This window comes from Spermophilus citellus, assembly GCF_964194105.1.
Source record: "Spermophilus citellus genome assembly, chromosome: 10".
NCBI lineage: Eukaryota > Metazoa > Chordata > Mammalia > Rodentia > Sciuridae > Spermophilus > Spermophilus citellus.
Genome location: NC_138197.1, coordinates 47,900,012 through 47,916,837, shown reverse-complemented (window position 1 = coordinate 47,916,837; position 16,826 = coordinate 47,900,012). Strand labels below are relative to the sequence as shown.

General features: G+C 38.6%; 1 protein-coding gene across 19 annotated transcripts in view; it reads left to right on the top strand.

Moving 5' to 3' along the window:
* Positions 1–7,881: 7,881 nt before the first annotated feature.
* C2CD5 (C2 calcium dependent domain containing 5) overlaps positions 7,882–16,826 on the top strand; it is a 95,103-nt gene continuing 86,158 nt past the window's right edge. For 12 of the 19 annotated variants that reach the window (XM_081309402.1, XM_081309400.1, XM_081309399.1 and 9 more), the window contains exon 1: positions 7,882–8,366. In XM_081309402.1, the coding sequence (XP_081165528.1) occupies positions 8,277–8,366 (90 nt within the window). In that variant the 5' untranslated portion in view covers positions 7,882–8,276. The remainder of the gene's footprint in view (positions 8,367–16,826) is intronic. The other 7 variants (XM_081309408.1, XM_081309397.1, XM_081309416.1 and 4 more) reach the window with 3 other exon arrangements.

Genomic DNA, 16,826 nt, shown 5'->3' with positions numbered 1-16,826 from the left:
ACTATTCAAATATGTAAAATAATGGTTTATTTAGTCTTTTTATGGTAGGCATATGTATTGGTTCTGGTCTTCTGCTGTTTCAAAGAGTGTTGCCACAACTACACTATGTATACAACTTTTTGTGCTTTTATGCTGGTGTTTCTTTGGGACAGGTTTTTGGAATTTTGGGGTCAAGCACAAATCCATTTCCAATTGTGCTAGATGTTATCAAATTCTCCTTAATAAGGGGTGTATTATTTTGCATTCCCAGCAGAAATATTTGAGGCTATTTATGTCCCCATAGCTTTGTCAACTGAGGATGCTGTCAAACTTTTGGATTTTCACATGATATGAAAGAAATGACAAGTCATTATGGCATCATTTTGCATCTTTCTTATTATGCATCTCTACATATAGCAAAGAACATTTGACTTTCTTTTCTATGAACCATTTATTTATATTTCCTTTTCTTTCTCTCTCCTCTTTCTGCTAGGGACTGAACCCAGAGCTAAGCAAATGTTCTACTACTCAGCAACACCCCAACTCTATCTTGTGTATTTTTAAAAGGATTGTAACTACTTTAGAATCTCTTTATATATCCAGACTATTAATTACTTCTTTGTAATAGAAATTCCAAGTGTGACAATGCAAGGAACACATTAAATTTTTTCTTTTTCCCTATGGCGTTCCAGTTATCCTGGTATTTATTTATTCAATCTCAGGGATTGAACCTGAGAGCACTTAACCATTGAGCAACATCTCCAGCCTTTTTTTATATTTTATTTAGAGACAGGGTCTCACTGAATTACTTAATGCCTTGCTAAATAGCTGAGGCTGGGTTTGAACTTGTGATCCTCCTGCCTTAACCTCCCTTGCTGCTGCGATTACAGGTGTGTGCCATCACACCTGGCTCTGGTTTTCATTATTAAGGAAAGGTACATGGTGTTTTTTTTTTTTTTTTCTTTTTCTTTTTGCTGTTACCACCAAAATAGCTGGAATAGTAGGATAGTCATGAGAAATAAAGCTAGTTATAAAAAGGCATGTGCCAGATCATGTAGAATCCTAAGGTCTCTATTAGAAATTTTAGTTTTATTTTTGCTGTGTTTTTATTTGTTTGTTTTGTTTATTTGAGACAGGGTCTTCTTACATATCATTGCCCAGGTTGGCTTCAAACTCTTGGACTCAAAAAGATACTCCTGCTTCAGCCTCCTAAGTAGCTGGAAATATAGGCATATGCCACCATGCCTGACTTTTTAAAAGTTTATTTATTTTTTTATTTATGTAGTTCTAGAGATTAAAACCATGGCCTCACACATGCTAGGCAATCACTCTACCATTGAGCTATACTCTAGCTAGTTTTATCTTAATAGCAGTAGACACAGAAAAGTTTAAAACGGGAAATATACCTAAAGGGATATTTGAGGAAATCTCCCCTAGCTGGAGGTAACAATACTGGGTTTCTTGGCTCAAATAAGGTGCAAGACACAAAGAAGTGACTGAAGTCCTGGGGTATGTGGCGGAATTTATACTTGGGATACTTATTCAGTCTCAACATTTTTAATATTAAAAGACATGTAATTGTCTTCCTGATTCTAACATGATTCCTATAAATATTCCTACTTAAAGCTAACATTTCAGCTTTTCCTTATCTGAAGTTCAGTAGCTGCCTACCTGTATGGTACATAATGTGTGAATCTACTTTCTCCTCTGGGAAGCAACACAATCTTAAGCAAGGTTAGAAACCTCTTATGTAGTTCTCTGGAAAGACTGAGTGGATATGGCATCACCTGGTCTGTTTAGGCATACTGGCCATGGACTCAGCTCACTTTTGTTCTTTCCATCGATTGTAGCAATTTGTAACTGTCCACTTGTCTGCAGATAATGTCTTTAAATAATGCTAGCCTGGGAGCCATAATAAACTGCTCATTACAAATTTAGCAAATATATCTAGCTTTGCTTTCCAAGATACATTTGATATATTATTGGTCCATTCCTCTAACAATAGGAAAATGCTGGAAGTTAACAAATGAGTTGAGAAATTATGTGTCAATTTAATTAATCTAATTAATGTTACATCTAATGCCTCTTGAAGATAATGGCCTATAGAACTATAAAACTCTAAAACCATTAGTGTCAGCTAATAGGCAAAGGAAAAATGGTCTGTATAACATGAGAAACATTGTTGGGTTAAAATTTTGAAGTCAGGACTTTAACTCAGATCCATGAACTGAGGTGAATAGAACCTGTTCAATTTGCAGATAATGTTAAAATCAAATAGAAGAATATAACCCTCGGTGACAAGTTGGAGAATCCACAGAATATGACTTTAAACGATCCCAAAAAGCAAAGCGAAATAATCAATCTTACTTTTGACTGATATTTGCTTCTGAAGTTTTGAACATTTTTTTTACATTTTCTTATAAAGAAAGTTCTGAAAAGAAAAGGGAATTTCCCTGATCTTTGGGGAAAAAATCCTAAAGAAAGCAATATACATTATCTATTTATAAAGATCCCTTGGACTACTTTGTGGTGAATGGATTAGAGGGCAAAAAGTGGTAGTGGGAATACCACTTCTAGGTAATAGAAAACGGTGGATAATAGATGAATTTGAAAGATCTTTAGGAATTATAAACAATAGAATTTGGTGATTAATGGGTGTCAGCGGTGAGGAAAAGGAATAGTCAAATATAACAGTCAATTGTGCCTGTGTTTTCCACAAAGCCCTTCTGTTACTCAGTTAGCTTTTCATTGCGGTGACAAAAATACATGACAAGAACAACTTAGAGAATGAAAAGTTTATTTTGGCTCATGGTTTCAGAGGTCCAGTGTGTGGTCAGCTGACTCCAAGTTGGGGCAGAACATCATGGCAGAAGGGTATGGTGGAGGAAAACTCTGCTCATGATGGCTGTGTGTGGGGGAAGTTGAAGCCTTCCAAGGCACACCAACCAGTGACCATCTCCTCCAGCCATACCCAACCCGCCTATAGTTACCACATAGTTATAGTCAGTCTGTTCAAACTAAGGTGGACTGATTAGGTTGCAGCTCTCATAATCTAATCATTTAACTTCTGAATATTCCTACATTAACACAAGAGCTTTTAGGGAACAACTCATATCCAAACCACAACAGCCTTTAAGTAGTCATAAATGGAAAATTCTAGGCTTTGTACTATAGTCACTGATTTATTTTGCTTTTTCATTACTATGACCAAAAGACCTGACAAGAACAATTTTAAGGAGGAAAAGTTATTTTGGCTCACAGTTTGAGAGCTCTCAGTCCATAGATAGCCAACTGTATTCTTTGGGACCTGAGGTGAGGTATAAAATTATGGTAGAAGAGTGTGATGGAGGAAAGCAGCTAGGAACCACCAGGAAGCAGAGATAGACCTCTACTTACAACAAAATATAAACCTTAAAAGCACACCCCCATCAACCCACTTCCTTCAGCCATACCCTACCTACCTAGAGTTACCATCTAGTTAATCCATTCAAGTGAGTTAATGCACTGATTAGGTTAAGGCTCTCATAACCTGATCATTTCACCTTTAAGCTTTCTTGCATTGTCTCACACATGAGGTTTTTGGAGATATCTAATATCTAAACCATAACGGCCACTAATAAGGGGATCTTATCCTTGTGCTGGAACAATGAGGAAGTGCCTGCCCATTACATCTGGGTACTATGGCTCACTGAGTGCATTGATAGGTACTGATGTAAGGTAATGTGTTCTGCCTTAATAATCTTCCAATCTGGAGAGTATTTTATTAGATGTGGTTCTTATGCCCATCATACATTAGGCATGCCTCAAGAGAACCAATTAGACATAAGAAAACCAATAGAAGATGGGTCTACCTAGCTGCCTACTTATCTCAATTTTAATTTTTACACAGCTGATTTCTTACTTTAGCAATAAATCAAAGCAAAAGTAACTGAACTGGGGGTTATGGATATGGCTCAGTGGTACAGTGCTTGCCTAGCATGCACAAGGTGCTGGTTTTAATGCCTAATGCTGCCAAAAAAAAAAAAAAAAAAAAAAGAAAGAAAGAAACAAAACAAAACAAAAAAACTGAATTGAGTTTAGCTTGTTGTTTGTATGTATCTACTCTTAAACTTAAATCAGTGAGTTTCTGGTTTGAGCAATTGACTATGTAGATGGTGAAGTTCAGTTTTGGACATTCTGTCTTTGAGGTCTCTTTGATAATTCAAATAGAAATGGGATCAAAATCCCACAAGAGATTCATGGATTAAAAATAAAAATTGAGAGTTCTAAGCTAAATATTTCAAAATTGGAATCAATGGCATGGATGAGATCACCTAGGGAGAGAGTATAGTTAGAAGAGCATATGTCTAGGAAATGAACCTGAGAAAAACATATTAAATACTTAAGGATACTGAATAGGCTGAAAAGACAGAAGTATATATCAGAATAGTAAGAGAAGCATGGTGTCTAAATAACAGGAGGAAGACTATTTTAAGTGGAACATGGTCAAGAGTGTGAAATGCTACTGAGAGTCATGTAAAATGGAAACTGAAAGTGTCCACTGGATTTAGCAACAGAGGTTATTGATGGCATTAGTCTGAACTGTTTTGGTACAGTGGTGGTGGTTAACTCTGAATATAAATAGTTGTTTCAGGTCTGTCTGGGAGGTGAAGAGAGGGCACTAAATACAGACAATCCTTGAGAAATTTAACTTTAAAGTGATGAAGAGAGTTTAAAAGCAACATTTTAGGAAGACAGAAAAGAGGAGAGCAAAGTAGTAATAATTGGTTAATTTCTACTCAATTTAATGCATAAGCATTTGTTCACTGCACAAAGGGCACCGGGCAAAGAACTGAAAATTGAGAGATGAGTAAGAAGTAATCCTTTCCCTCAAGGTGGTCAAAAATTAGTAGGGGCAGGTTATAGATGGGTAATTACTACAAGGGAAGATGCTTTAGATTAAGTAGCAGCATAGGCAGGAATGGAGTATCTTTATTAGGAAGGAAATCAGAAGATGTAGAAGTGATGTTTGAACTGAGTTTTGAATTCATATGCATTAGTAAAATGACTTTGAGGAAGATATTCCAGGCAGAGGGAAAAGCATAGTTTACTGGAAAACTATATGCAGCCTTTAAAGAGCATGGATTCTTGGAATTATTGCCTAGATTTAAATCTTGCCTCCCTCATTATCAGCTCTGGGGCCTTGGGAAATCACATCTTTGCAAAGCTGCAGTTTACTCATCTATAAAATGAAGACTCAATCCCTGAGTTAAAAAATAAAAAGAAAAGAAGGAAGGCTGATAATTCCTATCTCATAGGATTTTAGAATGGCTACAAAGCTGCTGAGAGCTCTGAATTAAATATCTGGCATATAGAAAACATTCAATATGCAATAACTCATAATTATAGGATCTAAAATGCAAGAATAAGGACAGGGTCTGAAGCTAAAGAAGGTAATCAGAGGTCAGATCATGATAGATTTGTCAGGAAGGACAGCACTGTTCCCAGCATTAATTAAAACAAACTAGTGCAATTATTAGGAAACAGTTAAACTAAAGTCAGGCTTAATTCCATTAAAAAACAGTATTCAGGAAGTTTCTTAATTATAATCTTCTGTTGATGAAGCCTAAGGCAACAGGTATGTACCTTATAGTCTACTAATTAGGAGGCCAAGGTTGCTAACCTTTCATTGTGCAATTTGCAAATATATTTTACATTACAACATCTTGTAATACAGTGCATTATTTTCCATAAGATTATTGCTAAACTTCAGTTTTCTTATATTTTTCCCTATGTTTTTAAAAAATGAACTAGTAACATGATGATTCTATGATTTCATTATATTAGAAAAAGCTAGTTAGGGATGTAGTGGTGTAGCCTAGCATGTGTGAGGCCCTGGGTTCATTCCACCCCCAATTTCAAGGGAAAAAAAAAATTGTACCCTACCACAAAACAACAAACACTGATCACATAGGGCAGGCCAATCTTTAGCATTTGGCAGAGGCATTTTAAGGGTAGTCAGACTGCAGCAAAAGCTACAGTTGGATCTAGGGAAATTTGCAAGAAAATTGGGGCCTCTTATCTTTTTGTCATAGTTTGAATGGACAAAGGTTTCAATACTATAAAATCAATAATTTATCCTTTAGGTTTTTTAAAAAAATATTTATTTTTTTTAGTTGTAGTTGGACACAATACCTTTATTTTTACTTACTAATTTTTATGTGGTGCTGAGGATCCAACTCAGGGTCTCCCATGTGCAAGGGGGGTGCTCCACAGCTGAGCCACAACCCCAGCCCCATCCTTTAGATTTTTATTTTGAGCAAGTTGTTTCTTTTTCTCTTTGAGAGAGTTCAACTTCTCACTCATGTTAACAGTATTCCTTCTGTAGGAGGAATTTCTGCCTTGAAAACATTTGTGAGTTACTACTGCTTGGAGTGCAGAACTCTATATATAGAACATTTTTCTTTCTTTTTTGGGTACTGAGGATAGAACCCAGAGGCACTTTACCACTGAACCACATCCCCAGCCCTTTTTATTTTTTGAGTCAGGGTCTCACAAAGTTGAGTACAGCCTCACTAAGTTGCTAAGGCTGGCCTCAAACTTGTGATCCTCTTGCCTCAGGCTCTTGAGTTGCTAAGATTACATAAACTCGCCACCACGCCAGTTGAGTATTTTTGAAGTTAAAAAGATCATGCTGTTGATTGGGGGTATAGTTCAGTGGTAGAATGCTTACTTAGCTGTCTAGCACTTGCAGGGACCTGGATTCAACCCCAGCGTAGGGGGACCTGAGAGGCAAAAAATAAAAAAATAAATAAAAAAAATTATGCTGCTGATATCTTCATTTAGAAAATGTTCGTTCCTGATGATTCCTGTGTTATACATCTTTCCACTTGCATTTTTAACACTGACTTGGGCATTTGATATGAAGTATATTGTTAATGCTGGTTTTGTTATCTGGTATGAAGTGATTTTATTGTCTGGTTCCTGTGCCTCAATTTCCCATATCGTTTTCTGATCATCTGGACCTATAAATAATAGGTCACTTTAGTACGTTCACGTGTATGTAATTGGGTCAATTCTGGAAGATGTAATGGCTCTTCGGGTTCATTTCTCATGAACCCGTATACGGTTGACTGTACTTTCCCAAGGCAGGTCTCCCCTTTCCGCTCGTAGGTTCTTGATAACTACACAGAGATGATCTACGCATGCAGGGGTCTTTTCAGGGACTCTGGATTTTAGAGTGTTCCCTTCCCATTCCTCGCCCAAGGTAACATCTACGATCCAGTACACAGTACAAGCGCGGATGGCTGAATCAAACGTTTCGGGAAATAATACTACCTGATATTTCTTTCTTTCTTTCTTTCTTTTTTTAAGAGAGAGTGAGAGAGAGAATTTTTAAATATTTATTTATTTTTTCTTAGTTTTTCGGCGGACACAGCATCTTTGTTGGTATGTGGTGCTGAGGATCGAACCCGGGCCGCACGCATGCCAGGCGAGCGCGCTACCACTTGAGCCACATCCCCAGCCCCCCTGATATTTCTTTATTTCACAGGAAACTGAATCTAACCAGCTAGATTGGTTTTACGAACCACTAACGGGTGTTTAAAGGCAGGCTCCTCTAGCAATCTTAACTGCAGCTAAGTCTGTCACAGCCCTTCCAGAAAGCGGCGCTTGTGGCTTGCCAAGCCGCGGCTCTCTGGAGGACGCGGGGTTCTCTGCGGGATAGCAGCGCGGAACCCCACACAACGCGACGCGCGACTCGGTGGATGATGCAGGACTCGACCCATTTCCCTGCCCTCCCGCTTCCTCGACGTCAGTCCCGCCTCCTTAATCTTTTCCTGGCGAATTTTAATTTCTCCTCCGCCAAGCGGGCAGAGCGCCGAAAGATCGATGCTGCCTCCACGCCCCGAGAGCCGCCATCTTTTTTCTTGGAGCGGGGGAGGGGGAATGGCAGGAGAAATACGTGTAGGTACAGCACAGGCTCAACGGGATGCTGACTGGGTTTAGTTTCTTCTTTTCCCAGCACTGTTGGACCAGACCGGCAGAATCCACCAAGGCCCTCTCTCTGACTACCTCTCCGGAATGAGGTCTCAGCGCCCCTGCGACACAACCCCGTTTTCTGTCCCACAGTGAGTGCAGCGCGGAGGCTGCACCGTGCGCGCCTCCGCGCGCCCTCTGCTGTCAGTTGCCCCGCGCGTTCCCGCCGGCGCGCGCGCCGCTCCCCACACGCCCGCGCCCCTCCCCCGCCCGCCGGGCTCTCGGCGCAGGCTCGCTTGTTTGTTTCTGCAGGAGCCCAAGGAGAGGCCGAAGCCGAGACGATGCCTGGGAAGCTGAAGGTGAAAATCGTGGCCGGGCGCCATTTGCCAGTGATGGACCGTGCTAGTGATCTGACTGATGCCTTCGTGGAGGTTGGTGCAAGGTCTTGCCCCTCAAAATCCAGAGAACGCCAAGCCCAGTGAAGGATCTACCCACCTGCTCCCAACCCCTCAGCCCATTCCCTTTCCACTGCCCTGCTGTCTGTCGTGCTTGTCCAGACCTCCCAAGAGGGATGTCCGCCGAGGCCGAAGCCCATGTGATGGGTGCATGGCTGGCCGCTCTCCGCGGTACACCCCGCCGCGCGGAGAGGTTCTTACTGCTCTGCATGCCGGGTGACCCTAATGTCTAGACTCACAACAGGCCACCTGCCAGTCAGCACATATCCCGAGGCGTGGCCGCGCGGCCACGGAAACACAAGCACGTCCTTCTCTAGGGGAAGGATGACTTTTGACGCCTGTGTGATGGACCTCTGCGTGAGAATGTACATACAGCCCTTTATGGGCATTCCGAGTCCTAGATTGTAGGATATCCACCTTTAGCCTGACATTTTCAGGACCATCAGTGTAAGTTCCAACTGGAACACTTTCTCTCTTGTATAGACTGGTAGGTCCAACGAGCTGTTTCAAGTGTAAATTTAGTGCCTTGAGGTAGGAAGTCATTAAGTGCTATGGATTTAAATTACAAAATTGCTTTTTAAATCTAATGATTAGTTTAAAAGTCATGCAAATTAGTGCAGGCGTACAGCCTGGAAAGTAATAAACCAGAGGCTGAAAGAAGCCAAGAAAATATTGCAATAAAAGTCGACATGATGAGCCAAAGGATTACGGCAATAATCGTTTAGGCTATTAATGCTTAAAGTTAATAGATACATGATAATATACATCCTGATTTCATCTCAATATAAAATATTTTTTGTGTTCCTTAAATGTTCTCTCACCACTGTAGTTTACCTCTACTTGTCATGGTAATTCTTAATCCCAACTTCATATTCATTTGAAAAAATTCTGTATGCTTTTGGCTAGATGTTAGGTAATAGGGATACACAGATAACCAAAGCATACTTTTCCCACACATTTTAGTAACTAATAGGTAACATGAATTGTATTTCATTATTGCCATATCTGTGCTAAGTACTTTTTAATTATTATCCCATATTACAGTTGAGGTAACTGAGGCCCAGGGATGATAATATATTGTATAAGATTACTTAGCTTGTAAATCTCCATAGCCTGGCAATCATTTCTCCTAACCACTATGCTATTACTGCCTCTCCAGGCAAGATGAAGAGTGTTAAATTCAAATATGGTAACTTAATTCTGTCTCTGAAGGTTTAGGAAAACTTGTAAGGAACTGACATTTGAAGCAACACTTGAATTGGTCCTTGAGGGACACCCAGAATTTTTACTGTACAGAAGGAATACAAAGACAAGAATTTGATACCTGGTATATTCAGGGAACCATCTTAATTTGAGATGTGTCTGGAATAAAAGGGGTATGTGAGTTTGAGGGTTTGAGGCTAGGCTGGTAGATTTGAGTCAAATCTAATTTCTAATGTGTTTTTCCTTTATAAATAGGCAGTGGTAAGCCAGGGGAGCTTTTTCAGTGGAAATAAAAGATTCTATTTGTATTAGGTTGTTTCTTTTGGGGATTACCTGAATTTATTGATTTATTATTTATGGTGCTGGGCCTCGTGCATGCTAGGCAAGTGCTATGTCACAGAGCTCTATTCCTAGCCTGATAGGTCCTTGATGTACTGGACCGATGTGAAGCAGGAAAAACAGTTAAGAAGATGGTAAAATTGTCAAGGCAATATGTGGAAATGGGAATAGATTAGTAAAGATTTGAGAATATTTTTGAGGTTAAAATTCTTAGGCCTTGAAAACTGGATTTTGCTGCTGGGGGGGGGGAATCAGGTTCAAGGGTGACTCATTAATTTCATTGTTCAATAAATAGTTGTTGAGTGTCAGCAATTTGCTAGTTCCTGTGATCCTTACTGGTCTAGCTGATATATGACAGTGAACAAGACAGACTTTGTTTTTGCTTTTAAGGGACTTATTTTTGTGACCGAGACAGACATTTAAAAAGCAAAGAAATTATTAAATATATGATTATAAACTGTGGTGAATACCGTAAAGAAAACAATAAAAAGGGAATAATAGGGAACATTTACCTTAGGCTGAATAAAATCAGTCTGAGTGTCAGGCAAGCAAAGACCGATTGAATGAAAAGGAGCCAAACGGCTCAGGGAGTGCTTGTGTGTAAGCATAAGCATAAGGCAAGGGGACAGAAGAGAAGCTGGAAAAGGAGGAAAAAAGAGTAGAGGGAGGACACTGAGGAGACTGGTGTGTTGTAGGAAGTGAAGGAGCATGTTTATGGCAGTCATGTTGTGAGTAAAGGGGAGAATGGTATAAGATAAAGTTGGAAAGTTGGTCAAGTAGCCATGATTAGGATTTGGAATTTTATTTTCTTTTGTGGTACTGGGAAGTGAACCAGGGGCACTCTACCACATTTCTAGCCCTTTTATTTTTTATTTTGATAGAATCTCACTAAGTTGCAGAGGCCTTGAACTTGTGATCCTTCTGCCTAGCTTCAGAGTTGCTGAAATTACAGGCCTATGCCACACACCAGGCTTGGAATTTTATTCTAATTTCAATCAGAAGCAGTTAAGCAAGCCTTTTTTTGCTATGTAGGGAATGGAATGAAGGGAAAACAGTGGAGGCAGGCACCTTGCTGTGAGATTCTGAAATAGTTCAAATAACAAGTAGTGAGGGCCAAGGTAATGTTTTGGTAGTGGAGAGAAGTGGATAAATTCCAGATATATTTTGAAAGTAGACTAGAGAATTTGTTGATAGATTGGAGTCATGGAAGAAGGAAAGGAAGATTGAAATATGATTCCTAGCTTTCTGGAGTCAGTGGGGTAATATTTTGAGATGCTACAGGGATGATCGAGACATATTGGAGATAATCAGTTTCCATTTGGGCATGTTAGAGTGAGATTGTCTTTAGGACCTTTCTTTGTGATTGTAAAGGAGGCAATTGGATTTGTTACTCTGGTATTCTAAAGAGAGGTCCTGGTTAAAAGTGTTTCTCAACCTTTGAGACTTAGCACCCCCTTAATATAATAGATATTTTGATGTCTACTCTTAATATTCTGGCATGATTTTCATAGCTAATATAATTTATCTGTGCTCATAATAAAAAATCAATGCAGTGCTTCGATCATAGTATGACAGAGAAATAAAGGTATTTTTTAATGATTTCAATATTGAAATATTTGTCCATAAGCATAATAGAAAACAGGAAGTAATCAGATTGAGTCAGGGGATATTTATTGAACCCTTGTATGCATCAGACACTGTAGCGGGCAGTAAATAAAGTGAAAACTACTTTGCTCACAGAACTTACCTTTTCGTGGGAGGGGGAAGTACATAAAAAATATAAGTAAAAGATGCAGTATGCTAGATGGTAAGAGTGTGCTCTGGAGAAAATAGAGCTAGAACATTCGATGGAGATTGCCTTACCTATGTGTAAAATCAAATGACTGCCCTTCGTGGAGTGAGGCAGAGGTGTAGTTCTGGCATCTCATAAATCTTCGTTGCTATTGGTTATCTGATTTTCCAAAATACTCAACTCATGGAGAAGAACCAGAGTTGTCTCTTGATTATATGATGGCTTCAGTTTCTAAAACTATACTTTGATCTGTAAAACTGAGTTAAGTTCTAGGTAGATTTCTTAGTCATGTGCCTATCTGGTGGGACATTTAAATGTCATGACATGGGACAAATCTTCATTGTTGTGACTTTTGCCTTGACTCCTACTATCTCTAGTCCTTTCTCATTAACTACTACTATTGTTTCCCCCCAAACACTACTAGAATTTCTAAAACTTTCTTAGAAGTTGATTCTTTTCCTTTTGGCAAACTTCTAACTCTTAGGGAAGAGAAAAGTAAGATGGATCCTTGAAAAAAATATCAAGAGGTATATTAGAGGATGACTAGAGAAAGGAAGCTGAGATTGTCAGGCAGTGGGTGGGCAGGGGGCAAGGTGGGGGGAGAAAAATAAGGAAGTAAGTCCTAAAAGGCCAGAGGAAGTTTCTAGAAAGAAGAAATACTCCTCTGTCAGATGGCACTGAGAAATCAAATAAGAGAACATAGAAATCATTGGATTGGACAATATAGAGGTTGTTATTGATCTTGATGAAAGGCTTGATGAGGATGAAGCCCACACTGTAATGAGTTAGAACTAAAGTATGTAAGAAATGAGGAAATAGAAATAACAGGAGTAGGCAACTGTTTCAAGAAATATGGGTATGAAGGGATAAATAAAAAATACTGTGGTACCTAAGTATGTAGGTTTTAGATATTTTAAAACATGTTAGAAAATACTAGAACATATTTGTGTTATAATAGGAATAATCCAGCAGAAAGGGGGAAATTAAAGCAGGAAAAAGGGGATAAAAAAGGATTACCACATAATAAGGGGATAAATTTTGTAATATAGGCTATAAGTAATATAAGCTCACAGGAAAGGAAGATAATGAATCCTAGGCGCGCGCGCTCTCTCTCTCTCTCTCACTCTCTCTCTCTCTCTCACTCTCTCTCTCTCTCTCTCTCTCTCTCTCTCTCTCTCTTTTTTTTTTTTCTGAAGAGGGAATCTTCCTGTGTTGCCTAGGCTGCCCTAAACTCCTGGGCTTAAGTGATTCTCCCTCCTCAGTCTTCCAGGCTACAGGTAAATGCCACCAGGCCTGGCTAGTTAAAAGAAATCTTTGTGCTGGGACTGTAGGATGGTAAAATTTCCATAGGCAGAGAGAAAAAGGAGCATTTTCAGGTGAATAGGATGAGCCTGGTAAAAACAAAAGGAGGGAGAGAGCACATGTAATTAAAGAAGGGTTCTGTCAAATAGAAGTGGAAATAAAAGCAGTTAAAGGGGATACAGAGTGCTGAGTAGTCTGATAATCAGAGTAAGAAGATTGTGTAATAGAAGCTTTCTTAGCCAACTTCCATTGACTGACTCATTGCAGTCTCCAGTGCTCTGCATGTCTTCCATCAAGCATATTCTTAGATCCCCCCATATCATTAGACTACTCTAAAGAGAGTGTGCCCCCATAAGTTGGCTGATATACTTTACCCAGAGGTGGTTGTGTTTATTCCCAAATCTGTTTATGTCAACTGTTGTTATTGTAATTAATTTAAACCTTATATAAATTGGTAGAATTCAGTTAATAAGGCTATGTAAAGACTTATAGAAATAGTCTATAAAAATTTATGTTGAATTAAGTGGAGAAAAGATTATGAAAAATATAAGATGCCACCCCCATCTAGCCGTGGGAGGCTGAACTAAAGTCACTCGTGTGAACTTGGGGTGACACAAAATACCATACAGACACAAAATACCTTCTATATGAGTTTCAGGATGTCTTCCTTGTCTCCCGGGTTCAGGCTCCCCAAAAATGGGGCAAGAGAAGCTCACCAGAGGCTGATGAGAGAGCGAGAGAGAGGGCACGCATGTTTGCAAGTGGGCTTTTATTTGGCCAGGGTGGGGGGGGGGGTGGATGCTGTTTCTTAGAACATTCTATCCAAAAAAGGCAGAAGGGGTAGGATTACAAAGGAACAGGTGAGTGTAACTCAACCCCAGGGGTGACACCTACACCTGGACCCACGCCTTGTTATCTGATCTGGGGTAACTGCCCAAGTTACTTCGGACTTATAGTCCTTAAAGTCGTGTTCATCCAGGGCGGTCCCCACTATAGGATACTTTATTATTATTTTTTTACAAGTGATTTAAAATTCTGTCACTTTACAAACCCAAACCAGAAAGCACAGATACATGAATGTGGTTTATGCAAAAAAAAAGATATAGAAATCTAAACAGTGGACCTGTACTCAAAGAAGAGGCCTTTGCTTGTGTTAAAAGGCAGGAATGAATGTTTACATATTTTATATTAACATGTTTCAGCTTGTATTACAATTTTATTATATTATTATTTGGTACAGAGGATTGAACCCGGGGTGCTTACCCACTGAGCCACATCCCTAGCCCTTATTTATTTATTTATTTATTAGTTGTAGTTGGACATAATATATTTATTTATGTATGTATGTATGTATGTATGTATGTATGTGTGTGGTGCTGAGGATCAAACCCAGGGCCTTGCATAAGCTAGGCGAGTGCTCTACCACTGAGCCACAACCCTAGCCCCATTTTTTATTTATTTTTTTAAAAAATATTTTTTAGTTGTAGTTGGACACAGTATCTTTATTTTATTTATTTATTTTTATGTGGTGCTCAGGATTGAACCCAGGGCCTTGCATGTGCTACGCGAGCGCTCTACCGCTAAGCCAGAACCTCAGCCCCCCTTTTTTATTTTTAAAAAATTTTTTGTAATTATAGATGAATCGAATGCCTTTACTTTATTTGTTTTATTTTTATGTGGTGCTAAGGATCACGCATGCAAGGCAAGTGCTCTGCCACTGAGCTGTAGCCCCAGACTCCCTGCCCTTTTTTAATTTTTCATTTTGATACAGGGTCTTGCTGGGTTGCTGAGACTGGCTTTGAACTTGCTATCCTCCTACCTCAGCCTCCCAAGCCACTGGATTACAGATGTGTGCCACTGTGCCTGGCTTGTAGTGTTTTTTAATGATTCTCTGGTTTAATCAAGTTGCTTGAGTAACTGGTTAAGTACTGGTACTGGTTGATTGAGAATTTTTACTCTTTATGAATGTGAGGAGTTTGGGGAGCCAGTGAAGACCAGTAGTACTTAAAGATGATTCTTGCAGGAATCTCTAGGAAGAGTAAATTGGGGTTCTGAACGAGGGAATAATTAATGAAATATATCTCTATTAATGTGCATGTTACAAACTGTTTGGCTAAACTATGTTGTTATTTTGTGTTTATCTAGGAGCTTTTGAAGGAATACTCAGAGGAAAAGAAATTAATATTTAATGAATATTTTCTCTGTATCAAACATTTTGCTAGGTCTCTACATGCATTATCTCATATAATGCTCTCAGCAATCCTGCTTTTCAGAGGAGATAGTAGATTTAAATAACAGGTTAAATAACTTTCTCAAGGTAATTTAGCTAATGAGTGGGAAAAGAGAATGCCTTACTTTACTGGTGGAATCTCCATTAAAATTCCTGATGTTCTTTAACAAAGTTGGAAGACATTTAATTACTGAGTAATAAAATATCCTTTGAATTGAATAAGGCTAAATGAACTGTGATTCTCCTTTACTAGTAGAAAAAAATCATCACATTTTGGCAGAATGCATACTCTAGACTTTTTCTTTTTCTGAAATCTTGTTTTTTGTTTGTTTGATGTAGTTTGGGAACTATCAGATCTTTATCTAGAATGCACTGTTGTAAAAAAAGTTCAATATAGCAGAGCTATGGTGAGGAACAAAAGAGGGTGCTGAACTTAAAACATGATTTGCTTTTTTGGTGAATCAAACCCTTAAGTATTTATTTAGCATTTTAATGTTTTTATAATCGTAACAACATTTTACTTCAAAAGTTTTAGGTAAATTAAACAATAATTTATCCCAATAAAATATGTAAGATGTTCCTTAATTTATGATGGGATCTTATTTCAAAAAACCCATGGTAAATTGAAAGTATTGTAAATTAAAAGTGTGCATTTAATACACTTAAACTACTAAATATCAGGGTTGGGGATGCAGCTCAGTAGTGGGTCACACATGCCAGACTCTGGTTTAATCCTCAGCACCACAAAACAAAACAACAACAACAAAAAAAAACCCAATGACCAACCATTGTATCTTAGTCTAGCTTACCTTAAATGTGTTCAGAACACTTATATTAGCCTATAGTTGGGCAAAATCATCTAACAAAAAGCCTATTTTATGGTAAAATGTTGGATATCTCATGTAATATATTGAATGCTGTACTGAAAGTGAAAAGCAGAGTGGCTGTATGGGTATGCTTTTGCACCATTGTGAGGTTAAAAAATTCTAAATCAAGATTAAAAACAATGGAATATTCTAAGTTTGGAGACTGGCTATATTTCCTTCATGCCTTGAGTATTGAAATATAATGAAAATTAGATTAGTGAGTAAGCAAAAACCTCTCCCTAAGTTTCTTTTCCCCTGTTGAGTTTCATTTCTTTAACATGGTGATTTGAAAAGAAAAAAATTATGTAATATATGAATACTTCCCATTAAAAAGCATTTGAACACTCAGAAATATAATTTGGAAATTCTTATTTCTTTCTCACTACATATACTATATTCTTTATACTGTATCAGTCCTTTCTTCAGGGAGAATTGCTGTTTTTTCTTTGGCTTGTGTTCGTATACCCTCCCTCTTCTCATTTATTTATTTATTTAGTGCCAGGAATTGAACCCAGGGGCACTCAGCCCCTGAGCCACATCTCCAATTCTTTTTATTTTTTATTTTGAGACAGGGTCACGCTGATCTGCTTAGGGACTTACTAAGGTCCGAGGCTGACTTGAACTCAAGATCTTCCTGATTTAGCCTCCTAAGCCGCTAGGATTACAGGCTTGCACCACTTCAAGCCCTTCCTCTTCTTTAAAAA